The sequence below is a fragment of the Artibeus jamaicensis genome, unplaced genomic scaffold (assembly GCF_021234435.1).
Source record: "Artibeus jamaicensis isolate MK-2021 breed Jamaican fruit bat unplaced genomic scaffold, CSHL_Jam_final scaffold_1964, whole genome shotgun sequence".
Taxonomy (NCBI): Eukaryota; Metazoa; Chordata; class Mammalia; order Chiroptera; family Phyllostomidae; genus Artibeus; species Artibeus jamaicensis.
The window spans coordinates 44,791,515-44,808,617 of NW_026522030.1; the positions used below are offsets into that span (position 1 = coordinate 44,791,515).

The 17,103-nt window shown below is 36.3% G+C and overlaps 1 protein-coding gene across 3 annotated transcripts in view; it reads left to right on the forward strand.

Moving 5' to 3' along the window:
* The window catches only part of KDM4C (lysine demethylase 4C), a 371,183-nt gene that overhangs the window by 83,716 nt on the left and 270,364 nt on the right, over positions 1–17,103 (forward strand). For all 3 annotated transcript variants that reach the window (XM_037156753.2, XM_053656545.1, XM_053656546.1), the window contains one exon: positions 2,370–2,419. In XM_037156753.2, the coding sequence (XP_037012648.2) occupies positions 2,370–2,419 (50 nt within the window). The remainder of the gene's footprint in view (positions 1–2,369; positions 2,420–17,103) is intronic.

The window sequence follows — 17,103 nt, forward strand, 5'->3', positions numbered from 1 at the left end:
TTAGAGAGAGGGAAGGGAGGGTGAAAAAGGGGGAGAAACACTGATGTGAGAGAGAAACATCAATTGGTTGCCTCTTGCATGTGCCCTGACTGAGGATTGAACCAACAACCCAAGCATGTGCCCTGACTGGGAGTTGATCCAGGGACCTTTCCCTTTGTGGGACGGTGCCTATCCAACTGAGCCACACTAGTCAGGGCTTGGTTCATTTTTCTTTGCATGATCCAAGGAATCATACGTCGTGCCAAAGCCAGTTGTCTTGCTACCACCACAATGGGTTCTGAGTCCATATAAAAAGATGACATCCATTGTGGTCTTGTACATTTTAGCTAGTTTCTTGCTGATTTTTTTGTTTTGGGTCCTGTTGCCTTCCCAGGGTGAAGGACATCAGTGACCATTTGTTTTTTGTTGAAGTAGTTGGTTGGTCCAGGTAGGTGCTGTGTTGTTCATGATGGTGGTTGATCTTCAGGTAGCCAGGGAGGAAAAATACTGAATCTTTTATAGAATATGAAAATAGACTAAGACATTGTCCAAACCTGTAGAAGAAAATAATCACCTGGCTCTGATAGGAACAGCTGTACCTGGGAGATACTACACTTGCAGAAAAGAGTTTAGGAGATAGGCCAATAAAAGGGCTACCTGAGGGGAGAGGTATGGTGGGTTGATTCAAATTCTAGAATGAGTAGACAGAGGATCTTAGTTGGAGTAGAGATGCTACACCTTACCTTCTCCCCTTCCTTCTGCAGATGAACAGACTTATGTTTTCTGTGAACAGAACTTCAGATTAATAAGCTTTAACTCTGATACTGATTTTTCAGAAATGTGAATCAGGATCTATAAATACCTCCATCGACATCTGACCCTTTGAGGGCAGGCATATACCTTTTACATGTGTGTGTGTGTGTGTGTGTGTGTGTGTGTGTGTGTTATGGGGGAGGAAACCCTCTTGTTTGGGGCGTATATAAGACATGTAGGACATTTTTTTTCTGAGTATAAGTGGTGATATTAATCAGGGATTAAGTACTAGTAAGAAGTAACCATAAATATACATTGGGTGATTGTCATTTAGTTATGATAAAATTTTATCTTCCCAATTCATTGGAATGATTTCATTAATAGTGCCTCAAGTAGTAGAATATATGGTTGAATTTTCTTTCAGAGAATTGCCTAGTTACACTGTGTCCAATTAAGTTTTGCATATGTTATCAGTGGCATTAAATGCAGCCAAGTGTGGTGTTAAGTAAAATTAGAAAAGTTATTTTAGTTAAAAGTAACTTGAACTTAAAAGTAACTTGATCTAATAAATGTAGTGAATGTAGGTCTTAAGAATAATGTATTTTTACTTAAAATAAAATGATCATTTAACTTTATTTTTAGTATCCTTAATTTTCCTCATTAAACTACCTGTAAAATTTAGTATTTGTGTAGCATATTATGAAATTATTGCTTTAAAATTTGTTAGTAAGTTTATAGTAAATAAATTCAAGTATTCACTTTTGGAAACATCTTGTACTAGAAATGAGTATTTCTCTTGAAAAATTATTATTTTTTTCTATAATCAAGACTTTAAAAGTCACATAATCATGAAATAAATAGTAGCTGTTTTTTTTATGACTGATCATTTTATTTAAAATCTATTTGAAAGGTACAAGATAAAGGTTTGATTAAAAATGTAAATGTTGCCATAAAATTTTCTGTTCTATTTTGCTTGCCAGTAAAAACATTTTAAAAGATTAAAAAACACCCAGCAACCCAGTTTTTGTAAAAACAGAGGCCAATTAACCAAGTACAAAATGAAAACATATGACCAAAAATAGGCCTGGATTTCTTGGTGCTGGTAGGAGAGAGGTTCTAGTTTCTGTGCTGTGGCCGCTGCCTCCTGGGCTCACCATTTCCCTGCTGCTTTGCCTTTGTTCCTTAATCTTTACAATGTGGTTGGTATGGTGAGCTGGGTCATTAAAATAAGTGATTTATGAGTTCATTTTTACTTTTGTCCAGTGTTTAAGGGATATGACTCTGTGATTGGTTTTCTAATCTCTACTCAGTTCATTTAAGTGGAGTTTGGTATAAAATTTTTAAAAAAGATTTTATTCATTTTTAGAGGGGAAAGGAGGAGAAAGTGAGAGAAACATCAATGTGTGGTTGTTCTCTTGTGCTCCCCTCACCTGGGACCTGGCCCACAACACAGGCATGATTCCCTGATTGGGAATTGAACCAGCAACCCTTTCATTTGCAGGCTGGCACTTAACCCTTTGAACCACACTAGCTCGGCTGCTGTAGAATTTTTTTACGTGACGTTATTTAGGAGTAAATGTTCTTAGGATGCTACCTGAATAAGTATAAACCAAAAATCTTTATGTTTAAAATTTTAGGTATGCAATACCCCCGGAGCATGGGAAACGACTTGAAAGACTAGCTCAAGGTAAACCTACTTTCTGTATTTTTCATCTAGATAAGTTTTTTGTTTTTGAGATATTTTTACAGTGTAGAATGTCAGTGTGTTAATTTCATTATTTCAAGTTATTGGCTACTAAATGTTTCTCTAATGGAACATTTTACATTGTTTTCACATTAGTATATGCATAGTTTTCCTGGTTGTATAATCTTCATGCTTTTTTTAATTGGCTGCTTAGTATTTTATCAAGTGAGTATACTTAACCTATTTTGGTTATTTCCAATGTTTTTCTATTTTATATAATGTATTAACTTCATTATGTCAAAAATATTTTTCTTTTTCTTAAATTACATCTTTGATATAAATTCCAAAGAGTACTGATGCTGCATCTCAAGGTGCAGGTGTTTTATGAATGTTTTTATTTTGTCAGGTCATTTCACCAAAGGGTGACTTCTGACTCACAGGTCTTGTTTTGTCCTGTTGGCCTGGGACTGCCCTTATGGGAATATGAAGATGCATGTCCCCAGGTTACTGGAGGAGCATGAGAATATATGTCTTCTTAGACTGGCAAAATTGAACATTCTGTACTTTAACTTGAATTATTATTTTTTGGCTTTGTTCATCATTATTTTGGGGAAGTCTGTTGTTGGTTTTACCTGTGTCCAGTTGTGTTTGCAGACAGTGTCTTCATTTTTCTTCTCTGTCTTAAAGATATACTGGGCAACCTTGCCCTCATCTTCGTACACAAGGAAGAAGAATCAGATTTATCTCCTGCCAACTTCATCCTCAGTTTTGTTAATCACCCTTAGCAAGGAAGAAGTAGGCTGTTAGCGACTTATTTTCAGGGGGAAGAAAAGTTTTATTGAGCAACAACTAAGGATAAGATAGATGTTCTGCCTTTATTCAGGATTGAATCCTCAGTGAGTATTTCTCTTTTAGTCAGGTGTATTCTGTTTCATTGGTATGTTAGGTTTGCCCTCCAGTAGGAAAGGAATTTTATCCCTACTTTATGGAAGCCTTTTAAAAAAATAATGAAATGGGCATACTGAGAAACTTTATTCTTTGACTTGAGGGTTCTAAACAGGAATTTTTAATAACATTTAAAAGTTACTTTCCTCCAAATCATATTGACAGAAAAGTTTTAGAAGGAATAGTTACGTATCACATTTGTAAGAAGCATTATTATAATTTTGGCAAGTAATAAGTGTAAAGCCTCCGTGTTTTTATAATGTGATACATTATAGTAATAATAACAATGTAACTGTAATCTTGAACTTTGTTGGGGACTATTTTCATGAATATTAAGGTAGGTGAACCTTGGTTCTAGATGATAGATTAAAGCACAGTTTAGGAAATGATTACCATAATCCTTAAATACACAGGCAGTGAACTTTATACTAAATCTATATGCTGCACTATCTTCTCTGTAATAATTACTTCACCATTTTCTTTTTGCTCCAGTACCAGAGAACTTTTTAAATGGAGTCAGTGTAAACTTCACAGTATGGAGTCACACTAAAATTTCAGTGGAAATATGTCTGTAACCACTTTAATATAATCTATCTGAGAATAACATTCCAGGAAAATAGGTGCCATTTCTTTAATCGGTAAGAGGTTAATAAATTTAAAGGATGAACAAGAACTTTAAACTCAACTACATGTTTATTCAAAACTGTTTTGCAGTTATTTTGAGCAATGACATAGGAAAAAGACCCTGTAAGATAGTAGAGGATTTTCATCCGCTGACCAGATGCCAGCCCAATTTATTGAATTCTGCTAAATAATTAAAATGATAAAATAACACAGTAAATATGATGGAGCTTTGTAGGATGTCTAGGTCAAGGCAGCACTTGATACATAAAGTGAAAAGCGGCCTTGGGTATTTTCCATTATCTTGTCTCCACATCATAATTATCACACTTGCCTTTTATGCATGAATGCTTTCATCTTTGGTTCCTGTTGAAATCTTGATTGACTGTGACACCTGCAAATATTTTATCTGAAAGACATTAGGCCTGCATCTAATAAAGCCAGGAGTTGAATTTTGCCCTCCAGTGGCTTTCTCATTTATACAGGTTTTTCCCCCCACTATTATGTAGACATAAATATAATAAAAAATCTCCAGTGAATTGTTGCAATTTTTATACTTGATATGTTTGGCTGTAATGCCATTGCATTCTTTCTAATTTTTGGTTTGATAAAATTGAATGGAAAGTATAAAGGAGAATAGAGGTATAATGTTAAATCATAAATGACAGTTTTGAGGATTTTCAGTTTTCAGAATGTCTAAATCTCATCCATTTAAAAAATAAAACAATATTTTTGCTCTTCTATTAAGTTAAGCAGAATATGGCTTGAAGACAATTGGGAATGGCTAAACACATTTGTGAAGGACTGTATTCTATTGTTTTTTTTATTATGAATAAAATGCCTGTACGTAATAACAATTAAAGACGACTTGCTTTGGTCAAAATTTTGGTTAATGGGGAAAAATATGTGAGTTAGGACTTTGTGCAGCTGATTCTAGACATGTGAATGATCACCTTTGTGAAGCTGATTCTAGACATGTGAAGGAACCTTGTTTGAAATGAGTGACAGGATGGTAGAAGTGAATAAATTGATTCTTTTAGGTCATTATCCTTATGTTCGCTTGTAACAAGTGTTTTAGTTTTGACTTATTAAAAAAGCAATGAATGTTGCAAAGGAAGCAAAAAGGAACAGAAGTATCATTTCAAAGGCTTATTTTAGTTTACGGTGTTTTTTTTGAAACAGTTATCTTTGAGGTATGTATGTGTATGTTTAAATGGCTATTAATTTTAAATTTAAGCCTGAGGAGCAGATGCTTAGCCTGAGGAGCAGAGATCCCTATTCCAGGAGGTGGACCAGTATCTGTGGTAGGATTCAGGCAGGCTGTGGATTCTCTGAAATTATATTTGAAATAGGGCATATATGTGTATTTCTGGGATGCTATCATGGAATCTTAAAAGGGTTTGTTCCGAAAGAGATACTGTCAAGAGATTAGAAAACAGCAATAAATATGCCATTTTTAATTCTATGAATAGATTCTCTGAATTGACTTGTTTTCATACCTCTATCTCAGAGTTTGGAGAATGTACTTTTATGTACTTTCATAAAATAATGGCCAATACATTATTTTCTTAAGCATTCATTTAGCAGATGGTCTGAAAATATTCTATTAAAATGTCTTGTTTTGAAAGGCTAATGAATAAAATACCTCTGATTATAAGCAGTCAATTTTAAGGGGCCCTGTAAGCCATAAAAAATGAAGAAGTCCAGTGATATATCCTCTCCTTCATGCCAAATTCGTGCTTCAGGCATGGAGATCAATGTATGGTGTGCCAGGGTGTTTGTTTTCATTTTACTATCAAGTTGTATTAAGAATGGTGTGACAATCTGTAAACTTAATTTTCTCATAATTTGATGTTAGATATCACTATGATTAAACTTTTTAATGTTTTATAGCCAGCCATGTTTCTATAGTGGGATTTTAGACATCAAACAGTAACATATAACATATACCAAGTTAGCATAATTGAAATGTAGGATGAAATAAAATTCTGAGAAATGACAGTGGAGAATGGGGAGGAAGAATTCAGGAAGGGAATGCCCGTTAGCAGGGAGGAATTACCATGGAGGGAAATTAAGAGTTCTTTGATTCTGCAGGGTGGAAGCAAGGCCAGGAAAATCTTGGCTGCTTTGACTGTGATTTCTTAGAGCCCAAAGTGCATAGGCTGGAGATTCCTGGATGACCCGTGTATGTATGGTCCATCTGTCCTGTCAAGGTGGGGAAAGTAGGAACTGAAACAAAGTGATCTCAGGGTGCAGTTTAAAACCATATGTAACGGCCCATATACCTGTTAAATTGAGTGGAAATAACCCACCAACTTGAAATTGGAAAAAGTTGCCCTTTACAAAATGCACTTTACAAAAGTCGCCCTTTACAAAGTGCAAGGGGAAAAAAAAAAGGCAATTGTTTAGGAGAACCACCATCTTTCTTGATACCATCCGTGATCAGTATGGAGTTCTCCTAGTTGTTCTCTTGGAGAGTTCCATGGAACTGTATCTCTACCAGTAGAGATGCTAATGGGTTGTGGAACACTTGGAGCTGAGTGAAGCCTGCAGTGTGGTAATTTTCTATCTATTCCTGAGTAATTAATTGCTCCACAAACGGTAGGAAGCATGGAGAGTCCAACTACAGTTTAAACACCTAATGTTTTCTTATGTATGAATGTGGGTAAAAATGACCAGGTTTCTCTCCATGTAATGTATGTAGCTCATTGGTTTATTCCATTAATAATCTTTTATATGTAAATGCTATCTGAAAGCATTTCTCACTGCAGCAGTCCTTCCATGTCCTTGTTTTGTGTTTTTTCTTACCATTCATTTGTATAGTTGCTATACAGATGGTTATATGAATATTGCACAAACCATGTAAAAATTCTATCAAAGCATACGAGGGTAAATTTTAATTATATTCAAGTGAAATTGTCTTAAACTCTGTTGCTCCTGTGGACATATATTCTACATGTCTGATTTCTCCATCTTTTGTCCCTCCTTTTTCCTTTCTTTCCTAACTGATTAATAACTGATTTCACCTTCTGCAAACTATTGTTTATATACCCATAGAAACTGTTACTAGGCTTTGATTAATAAATCTGTTTCCAAGGCTGAAGCTTGGTAATTTAATAGCCTTGCATATGTTTGTGTTTGTCATATGGGGTTTGGATTTAAAAAGAATTTCATAATTAGTAATAGCTTATATATTAGAAAATGTAAACCAGTTGACAATTTGGGAAAATTTTTATCTCACAGGAAGAGCACACTATTTTTAGATCGTATTTGTTTTATTTCTAGCACAATTTAAAAATGTAATATATATATATGATCAGATTGATTGAGGTAAAATGCACTTCTAGTGAAAGCTATCTTGATTGAATATACAAAGTCTATCCAGAAGGTATCCAGCCATGCAATATGAAAAATGGAGATATTTATTGAAGAAGATATAAGGTATAAGAAACATTGTACGTAGGACAATGATGCCTCAGTCCCCCTCAAAGTAGGCACCTTGGAACCTTACACAGTTCTCCCAGTGTCCATCAGCTGCTTCATTGTATTTTCCTGAATCTCATCAGTGGTCTGAAATCTCTTCTCTTTTGAAGATGGTTTTAGTTTTGGGAAAAGGCAGAAGTTTCAGGGTGCCAAATCTGGGGTATAGAGAGGCTGAGTCACCTGGGTGATTTGATATTGGGCCAAAACCTCTGCATGAAAGACATGATGCATGAGTGGGTGCACTGTCGTGATGAAATTGCCAATTACCAGTTGCCCATAGCTGTGGCCTTCTGAATCATTTGAATAGTTTCCGTGGAGGACCATTCAAGCTTACCAAAAAATTGAATGCAGATTTGTTGCTCTATTCACTCAGTCATTTTGAATGCAGTGGCACACAGTACACATGCTCACTCAACTGTGTCTACTGCCCCCTCCGCCAACTAGTACTGTGAAGTTTTCATTGTTCATGCATGTGTGTTCCAGTCCACTCTCCTTGGCTTCCAGGTTACATCGGTGCCATGCAAACTATTCTTTGTTATATTAACAATGGCTGGACTTTTTTTGGACGACTTCTTACTGTTTACTGAGTTCTAACAAATCTATAAAATGGTGTCAATACCACCATTATTGGTTTGTAGAGCAGTATCCCAATAAAGTTCTCTTGTGCCCTTTGCCTTAATCCCTTCCTCCAGCTACTGGCAACCACTAATCTGATTTCTCTTCTTAGAATGTCATAAAAGTGGTATTATACAATAGGTAGACTTTTAGATCTCATTCTTTTTCACTAAGAATAATAATACTTCTTATATATGTTCACTTTTATCTTGAACACAGGGCATCTTGGGATGTGTCTTGGCCTTTGAGAGGGCTTGAGAGGTCTATACTTTCTTATGTTACACAGCTACCAGCAGTACTGTGGCAGTCTTAGCAAACGTGATTGTGGGATGTTTTAAGGTTTCAAGGCTCTCTTGGGATCCTTGGAGTACATAATCTCTATTACACTAGACTTCATCCCTTTAACATGTTCTTTGGATTGAGAGAATGGTTCCAAAGATCACCTTTGCTTGCTTACCACTGTATAATATCTTAAAAAGGAAAAAAGTATAGTAATGACTTTATTTTGTTAGGGATTGATGGCCAGCATGTTTCATTTTTGCAGTTAATATAACCAAGCTATAGACCAAGAAATTGAGTTACTGAGTAGCCTATTGTAACTCTGTATTGTTGCTTTCCTCTTCCTTTTGGATGCTCTAACTACAAGAGTTAATTCTTGGAATAAGTGTTTAAACTATTTTATTCCATGCATCTTATGTAATATCATAGTTCTAATTTTTGATCATTTAAAATGGAAATGTATGTATTCTTACTATTTAAAAATTTTGTAGAAATGTAATTTTTTCAAACTTTTCTTTCAATTTTTTCACCCCCAAATTAGATACAATTTTATTGGGAGTTCACTGGTTTACCTGTTATAGAGACTAATGTGTTACTTGTAGGGAGGAGTTGGTATGGGAGGAAGAAGTTGTATAGTAGTTGTCCCTACTTGTCTCCATAGTTTGGAATGTGAAATAACTGATTTTCTTCTCTGTTCAGTATTTTTACTTTTATAGAATTGTTACTTGACGCCCATTTGGGAGTAATTTGGAACCCAGAGAAAAATTTAATATATAATAGCAGAGGTAAAGAAAACATTGGAGAATCTGTAGGTGAATACAAAGCAAAACATGAAGCAGTATAATTTAACTCTAGTTGTGCTTGACTGTTAGAACTCTTTTATGGTGAAGTTTGTTACTAGTCACCAGCACTGCTTGCTAGGTTTGGGTCATAAGGCCTAAGGTATTAAGGTGGTTTTTAAGACTTAGTAACCATTGAATTTTTATGGCAACTCCCCAGTTGGTTTTGTAGGTCTACCGGGACAGAGATCCACCTTCTCCACTAGCAGGCTGCTGAGGTGGTAGAAAACAAAGATTCCTTGAACTAACATGATGACTAGAGTCAATATGGTGGGAGTGAGTAATAGAGATAATAATAATGGCCACTATTTCTTGAATGTTAGTATGCGTAAAGTAAACTCAGTCATTTTAATTGAGGTCGAATTTATATAACATAAAATAACCACTTTGAAGTGTACAATTCAGCAACACTTAATATATTAACATTGTATAGCCATCACCTCTATCTAGTTCCGGGAGAGTTTCATCACCCTAAAATGAAACCCCGTATCTATAAATGAGTTACTCTATTCCCACCCCTCCAGACCTGGGCACCTTTTGTCTGCTTTCTTTTTAGGTATTTACCTATTCTGGATATTTCATATACCTGGATTCATATAATGCTCTTTTCATGCAGCATGTTTTTAGGTCATAGCTTATATCATTACTTGAATATTTTTTGGATGAGTAATATTTTGTTGTATGGATATACCACACTTGATCATCAATATATTAGTTGATGGACATTTAAGTGGTTTCTACCCTTTGACTATGGATGCATGTTTTGTGCTTTATTTGATTGGATTGCCATGAGGATCCTGTGAGAATAGCCACTATGGAAAATAGTAGGGAGGGTTCTCAAAAAATTAAAAATAGAACTATCATGTAATCTAGCAATTCCACTTCTGGATTTATATCTGAGGGAAATGAAATGACTGTCTTTAAGAGATATCTGCACCTCTATGTCCATGTCCATTGCAGCATTATTTACAGTAGCCAAGACATGGAAACAACCTAAGTGTCCATTGATAGGTGATTGGATAAAGTAGCTGTGTTATGTGAATACAATGGAGTATTATTCAGCCACGAGAAAGAAGGAAATCCTGCTATTTCTTTCAACATACTAGACTTCAAGGATGACACTTGAGAGCATTATGCTAAGTGAAATAAGTCGGAGAAAAACAAATACTATGTGATCTTATATGTGGAATCTAAAAAACCTGAATTTATAGATAACAGAGAAAAGATTAGTGGTTCCCAGAGGCAAGAGGTAAGAGAAGCGGGTGAAGGTGGTGAAAAGGTATAAACTTTCAGTTATGAGATGAATAACAGTTACAAGGATTTACTGTATAGCATGGTGACTGTAGTTAATAATATTATATTGAAAATTGCTAAGAAAGTAGATTTTAAAACTTTTACATATAAAAATATTATAACAAGGTTATGAATGTTACTGAACATTACTGTGCTAATCATTTCAGAGTGTGTGTGTATATACACACACACGCGCGCACACGCACATATATAAAGTCATTACGCTGTATACCTTAAACTTATACAATGCTATATGTCAATAAAGCTGGAAAAAAGAGAACCCAATTAGGAAGTAGCAATAACATCCTCATTATATGGATGGGGAAATTGAGAAACTGAGAGATCAGGGGACTAGTCAAAGCTATATGAGTGTTAGAATTATGTTTTGAATCCATGTCTCTGCAAGGCTGAACTCCAAGTTCTTCTTTTTTAAAATTATATTTTATTGATTATGCTATTACAATTGTTCCAACTTTTCCCCATTGCCCTGCTCCACCCAGCACCCTCTATTCCCTCAGGCAATCCCCACACCATTGTTCACGTCCATGGGTCTATGGATCATGTCCATGTGTAGGAGTTCTTTGGCTACTCCATTTCCTCTACTGTGCTTTATATTCCCATGGTTATTCTGTAGCTACCTGTTTGTACTTATTAATCCCCTCACCTTTTCACCCATTCTCCCAGAACCCTTCTCATCTGGCAACCATCAAAATGCTCTGTGTCCATGATTCTGTCTCTTTTCTTCTTGTTTGCTTAGTTTTTTAGATCCCGTTGTTGGTAGATTTGTATTTATTGACATTTTATTGTTCATAGCTTTGATCTTCTTTTTCTTAAACAAGTCCCTTTAACACTTCATTAACACAATAATGGTTTGGTGATGATGAACTCCTTTAGCTTTTTCTTGTCTGGGAAGCTCTTTATCTGCCCTTGGATTCTAAATGACAGGTTTGCTGGGAAGAGCATTCTTGGCTGTCAGTCCCCACTTTTCATGACTTTGAATATTTCTTTCCAATTCCTTCTAACCTGCAAAGTTTCTTTTGAAAATTCAGCTGACAGTCTATGGGAACTTCCCTGTAGGTAACTAATTTCTTTTTTCTTGCTGCTTTTAAGATTCTCTTTTTATCATTAAACTTTGGCTTTTTAAGTATGACATGTCTTGGGAGTGGGCCTCTTTGCATCCATCTTGTTTGGGACTCTCTGTGCTTCCTGGACTTGCATGTCTATTTCCTTCACAAAATTGGGGAAGTTTTCTCTCATTATTTTTTCACATAGATTTCCAGTTTCTTGTTCTTTCTCTTCTTCTGGCACCCCTAATGAAGCAAGTATTAGAATGCCTAAAATTGTCCCAGAGGTGGCTTATACTATCTTTTTTAAAAATTCTTTTTTCTTCTTGTTCTGATTGGTGGTTTTTTACTTCCTTATGTTTCAAATCATTGATTTGATTCTTGGCTTCATCCACTCTGCTATTGTTTCCCTGTAAATTTTTCTTTATTTCAATTAGTATATCCCTCACTTCTGACTGGATCTATTTTTTCTTGTTGAGGTCCTCATTAATTTCTTGAGCATCCTTATAACTAATGTTTTGAACTCTACATCTGATAGATTGTTTATTTCCCTTTTGTTTTGTTTTTTTTCCTGGAGTTTTGATCTATTCTTTCATTTGGGCCATTTTTCTTTGCTCATTTTGTCAGCCTCTATGTATTAGGTAGGGCTTCTGTGACTCCATGTGTCTTGGTAGCATGGCCTAATGTAGTAGGTGACCTGTAGGGTCCACTGGCACAGCCTCCTTTATTACCTGAGCTGGTTACTTCAGGTGCACCCTTTGTCTGGGCTGAGTATATGCTCCTCTTGCAGTTGAGTCTTGATTGCTGTTTGCAGATCAATGGGAAGGATTTATCCAGGCCAGTCGGTTGGACAGCAAGGACTGGCTGTGATCTCTGATCACCAACCACCTCCCTCTGTGGAGGATCAGCTGTGCAGGGGAAGGATGGTGGTGTTCCAATGTGATTTGTAGATGTCCTTTGGCTATGTAGGCTCTGGGGTTTCCAGGGTGGTACAGATCAAGGTCAGCCCCCACCTGTGTTTTGCCTGGGGCCCTCTAGCCTGAGCTATAAAGCAATCTGAGATGGCTGCTACTTGTGCCGCGTTTGGAGATTCCTAGGTGAAGTCAAGCTAGCCAGTGCTAGTGCTCGGCCTGGGATCACTTAGCAAGAGGTTCAGGAGTGGGGGCTTACTGAGCCCATCTGTTCCTTGTTTGAGAGGGTTAGGAAGTTGTGAAGCATAAGCTAAAGTCAATCATACATATGGAAAAGTCACCATTAACAGTTTGAGTTGGCCAGTAAGATTCGTGGGGCAGAGTCTTAGGGATCTCCAGGGCGGGGCAAACAGTTAGCCAGGTTCATGGAGTCTCAGATAGGCACTTGTCCGCCAGCTCTGTGGCTTTGAGTGGGGAGGGTTCAAAAAAGGGACTATGGCCTCTGCTGACCTGTCTGAGAGAAAGCTGTTCTCTTGCTCCCACTCCAATGCGAGACACTGCATTTTCTCCCTGTATGCCACTGGTGACTTTCAAGCTGCCACTGGTGCTCAAGCTGGAGCACAGACAGAGTGAATCCGAGTGTGTCTGTTTGTTGGTTCTTTCAGGGGAACTGCTTGGGACTCCAGAAGTTTTTTCACTGACTCAATTTCTGCTTGTGTTTGCAGCCAGAAGTTGTGGGTACTTTTTTCCTGGCACTGGGCTGTGGGGCCTGGTTTGGGGTTGGGACTCCTTACTCCTGAGATCTCCCTCCCAATTTTTATACACCATACATGGATATGGGATCAGCCTATTTTGCATTTCTGCCCCTCCTACGGGTCTGGATGTGTGTGTTTCCTTTAATTCCATAGTTGTCAGACTTCCATTCAACTTGATTTTTGACTTGGCTCTGATGGTTGTTCTATAGTTTATTTGTAATTTTGATATGAATGTGCGAGGAGGCGAGTCATATTTACCTATGCCTCCATCTTGGCTGGAAGTCCCAAGTCTTAACAACTGTTATTCTCTTTGTTTTTTTGACCATGCAGGCAATATAAAAATGTCTTCACATAACTCAAACAATTTGGTATTTGAGCTTCTTTTGGTAGTAAAACTCAATACCAAAAAAGTTGTTTGTTTGTTGAGTGCAATATTGGAGAGAGGAAGGTTGGTGTTCAAGCAATCTTGTGTGTTAAGTGCCTGGTAGATGAGATCGTATAAGACTTGTTGACAGTCACACAGAATAGTTTGCATAGCACAGTAGGCTACCTGTCAAATGCTTCCACCAAAATATACCCACAGGAGAGGAGAGTGAAAATCCAACCACCTTATAGTACCCATGCAGATTTTGTATTTTCCTCCCCTAGTGTGTTTTTAAAAAATATTTAATTTATTTATTTTTAGAGGGAAAGGGAAGGAGAGAGGGAGAGAAATGTCAGTGTATGGTTGCCCCTCATGTGTCCCTCGTTGGGAACTGGCCTGCAACGCAGGCATGTGCTCCGACTGGAAATTGAACCGTGGTTGTTTGGTTTGCAGGCCTGTGCTCAATCTACTGAGCTACACTAGGTCAGTATGTTTGTTTTCATGTAAAAATAAACCAAGTGATTTATCATGACAAAAGTAGAAAGATGTGTCAGGTTTATCTGTGATACTTCTCCACCTGGCATTATAACCTAGTGGTCATGGGGCATGTAAGGTGTTGCAGTGGTAGGCTAGCTGCTATTTTCACTCCTGGATGATTTAGGGGTCAGTGTAGAACTGCGTGCTAACTGGAACTTCTTGATCTTCAAGATTGTGAAAGAGTGGACTATACCATTTGGTGACCAGCAAATTGGAAAGTCTTATGTAATGTTACAATAGTATCATTAAAATATGATAACTTTTAGAGACGTCTTTGAAATAAATTACTCAAAACTTATAAAAATAACATCAAGTAATTAAATGTTGGAATAGAAAAAATGATTTGGAAAGGCATATTTTAAAGAACTTCCCTGGGTTGGTGGGTGGGTGGGCTGGAATGGGAGTAAAAGGCAGAAAACTGTATTGAACAACAATTTTTTAAAAAGTAAAAAAAAGAACTTCCAAAAATTTTAACACATACCATGTTTTCTCTTTATTTCATGTCTTTTACAAATTTTCTGCTAGTCTTAAGTTGAATTTTTAGTTAAATGTTGTCTTTTATAGCAGCTTTTTTTTGTTATTTTTCATACAGGTGATTCGAAAGTTATTTTTTTATTTATCATGAAAGATACATTTCTTTAGCTTGCATAGGTCTGAGTTTTAAAACTACTATATCTAATAATATTCTGGTTATATTGGCTTGTGTATATATCGAGTAAAATACTTTTCATAGACTGGTGTGAGGGTGGGTATGAACTGTATACTCCTGTAGGTCTTTTGAGGTGAAGTTCATTTCGACACACATGCTTTGCATATAATTTGTGCTATTTATGAGGTATTTTCCAGGGTTATATAAAATATAATAGCCTGTTGTTAATATAAATTCTGAACCAATGAGAAGTTCTTAATATACTGCAGATTACCTTCCTTCAGTGGTTTTCCAATTTAAATTAACTTATGACCAGTCAATACATTGTACAGGTCTTGACTACAAATCCATATCAAAAGAAAATTAAATAGAGTCCTCTTTCTTCATTGATTTTAATTTAAAATGTAATTCATTTAGTGCTGCACAAAGTTACAGATTTGAAAAGTTTGATAGATCCATTTAAATGGTATTATTAAAACATTTCATGGGTTTTGGGTGTGGGATCCTCCTGTTGTTCTTAATCCTGTGATATGCCTCAGGGCATTATATTGTGTAGATATGGCCATTACATTAGTGTGGTACTTTTTTTCCATTCACTGAAGTCTACATTCTTTCAAAGGGTTACGTATATTTGCCATAATGCTTTATTTTCTTTTTTATATATTATTGAATATTAACTGTGAAGAGAGGGGCTGCATCAGATGAAATGTGGGGCAAAATCATCCCTTTTATTTGCATTGGTTTTGTAGAAAATGATACTATTTCTCTTGTTTCTGTTGGCATGTAATTTTTTTGGCTTTCTGTCTTTTTTTTTTTTTTTAATCCAGGTGCAGATGCTTAAGCAGAATATACTGCTTTTTGTAGGTGGTTTCTTATACTCTAATGGTTTTTCCTGGCTGTTTTGATTTGTTTTCTTCTGACAATCTGTGGCCTCACACACTCGGTGGTGGCATCAAGAAAGGCTTATTTACTTTAAAAATATTTTCTTAAAACCCTACTATTCTAGGAGATAAAAATGGTACATGATTGCTTAATGAGTGCTGGTAATTCTTTTGTCAGAATGGTCACATCCTTGAGCTATTTGCATGTAGTGAGCCACAGAGTTAGATAAGGTAACATTTACTTGGCAGTGGAGGAGTTACATAAAATCTGTGTTTTACATTCTACTTTACTCATACACATTGCACTCATTTACTCATGGTTTCCTGGTGAGTTCTATTTTCCTTCCAAATTCTCTCTGTGCTTCTCCTGTCTTTTCCATGTTTCTTTTCTCTTTCCCTTCTACCTTGCCCACTCCCATCACCATGGTAGTGTTCCCCTCTGAGTGTGGAAGGTAAAAAAGAGCAGAGCATCAGGCATGCTTATTTTCTTCTGGCTTGCATAACTGAGTTAATGAGTCTGCTTCAGACAGAATTGCAGGGTTGAAGCCAGCAATGGAGAAAAACAACTGTGTTTTGCTTTGTAATACACTGTAGAAAAAAGGATTGTTGGCAGTATAGCTTTCTCACTTAAAGGCCTTCTCAAAATACACCATACAGGTTGGTGAGGCAGGTTTCCAAGTGTTTAACTGGTTCAGGAACTTAGTAGCAGTTAAACTGTTTAAAATTAATCAGAAAGAAACAAAGAAAGGTGGGAAACTGCTATCTGTCTACTGTCTGGTACTGAGGCAAATGCTTCTTGAATGATCACCTCTATGAGTCTAAAATGAGAGATTCCTCTACTAAAACACATAGTTACCCATCCTAATCTCCCTTAGTATTTTGTCCATTAATTAGATATTAGGCAGATTAAATTCAAATTTGTTAGAAATTGAAAATTTTTCAGGTTTAGTAATTTTATGTATTATGGAAACAATTCTTTGTAGGCCTTTTTAATAAAAGTCAATCTTTGGTGATACCAAAATGTATCTGTTAATTTTTAAGAATTCTGACTCTTGCTTTGGCTGGTGTGGCTCAGTAGATTGAGCACTGGCTTGTGAACCGAAAGGTTGCCCATTTGAATCCCAATCAGGGCACATGCCTTGGTTTTGGGTCTGGTCCCTGGTTGGGGATGCGTGATAGGTAACCAGATGATGTTTCTCTCACTGCACATTGATGTTTCTCTCCCTTTCTTCCTCTCTTCTCCTGTGTCTGAAAATAAATAAATAAACCATTTAAAAAAATTCTCTTATTTTTAGTACAAGGTTTTGTGTGTGTGTATGTGTGACATTATATTGTGTAGATATGGCCATTACATTAGTGTGGTACTTTTTTTCCATTTACTGAAGTCTACATTCTTTCAAAGGGTTACGTATTTGCCATAATGCTTTATTTTCTTTTTATATATTATTGAA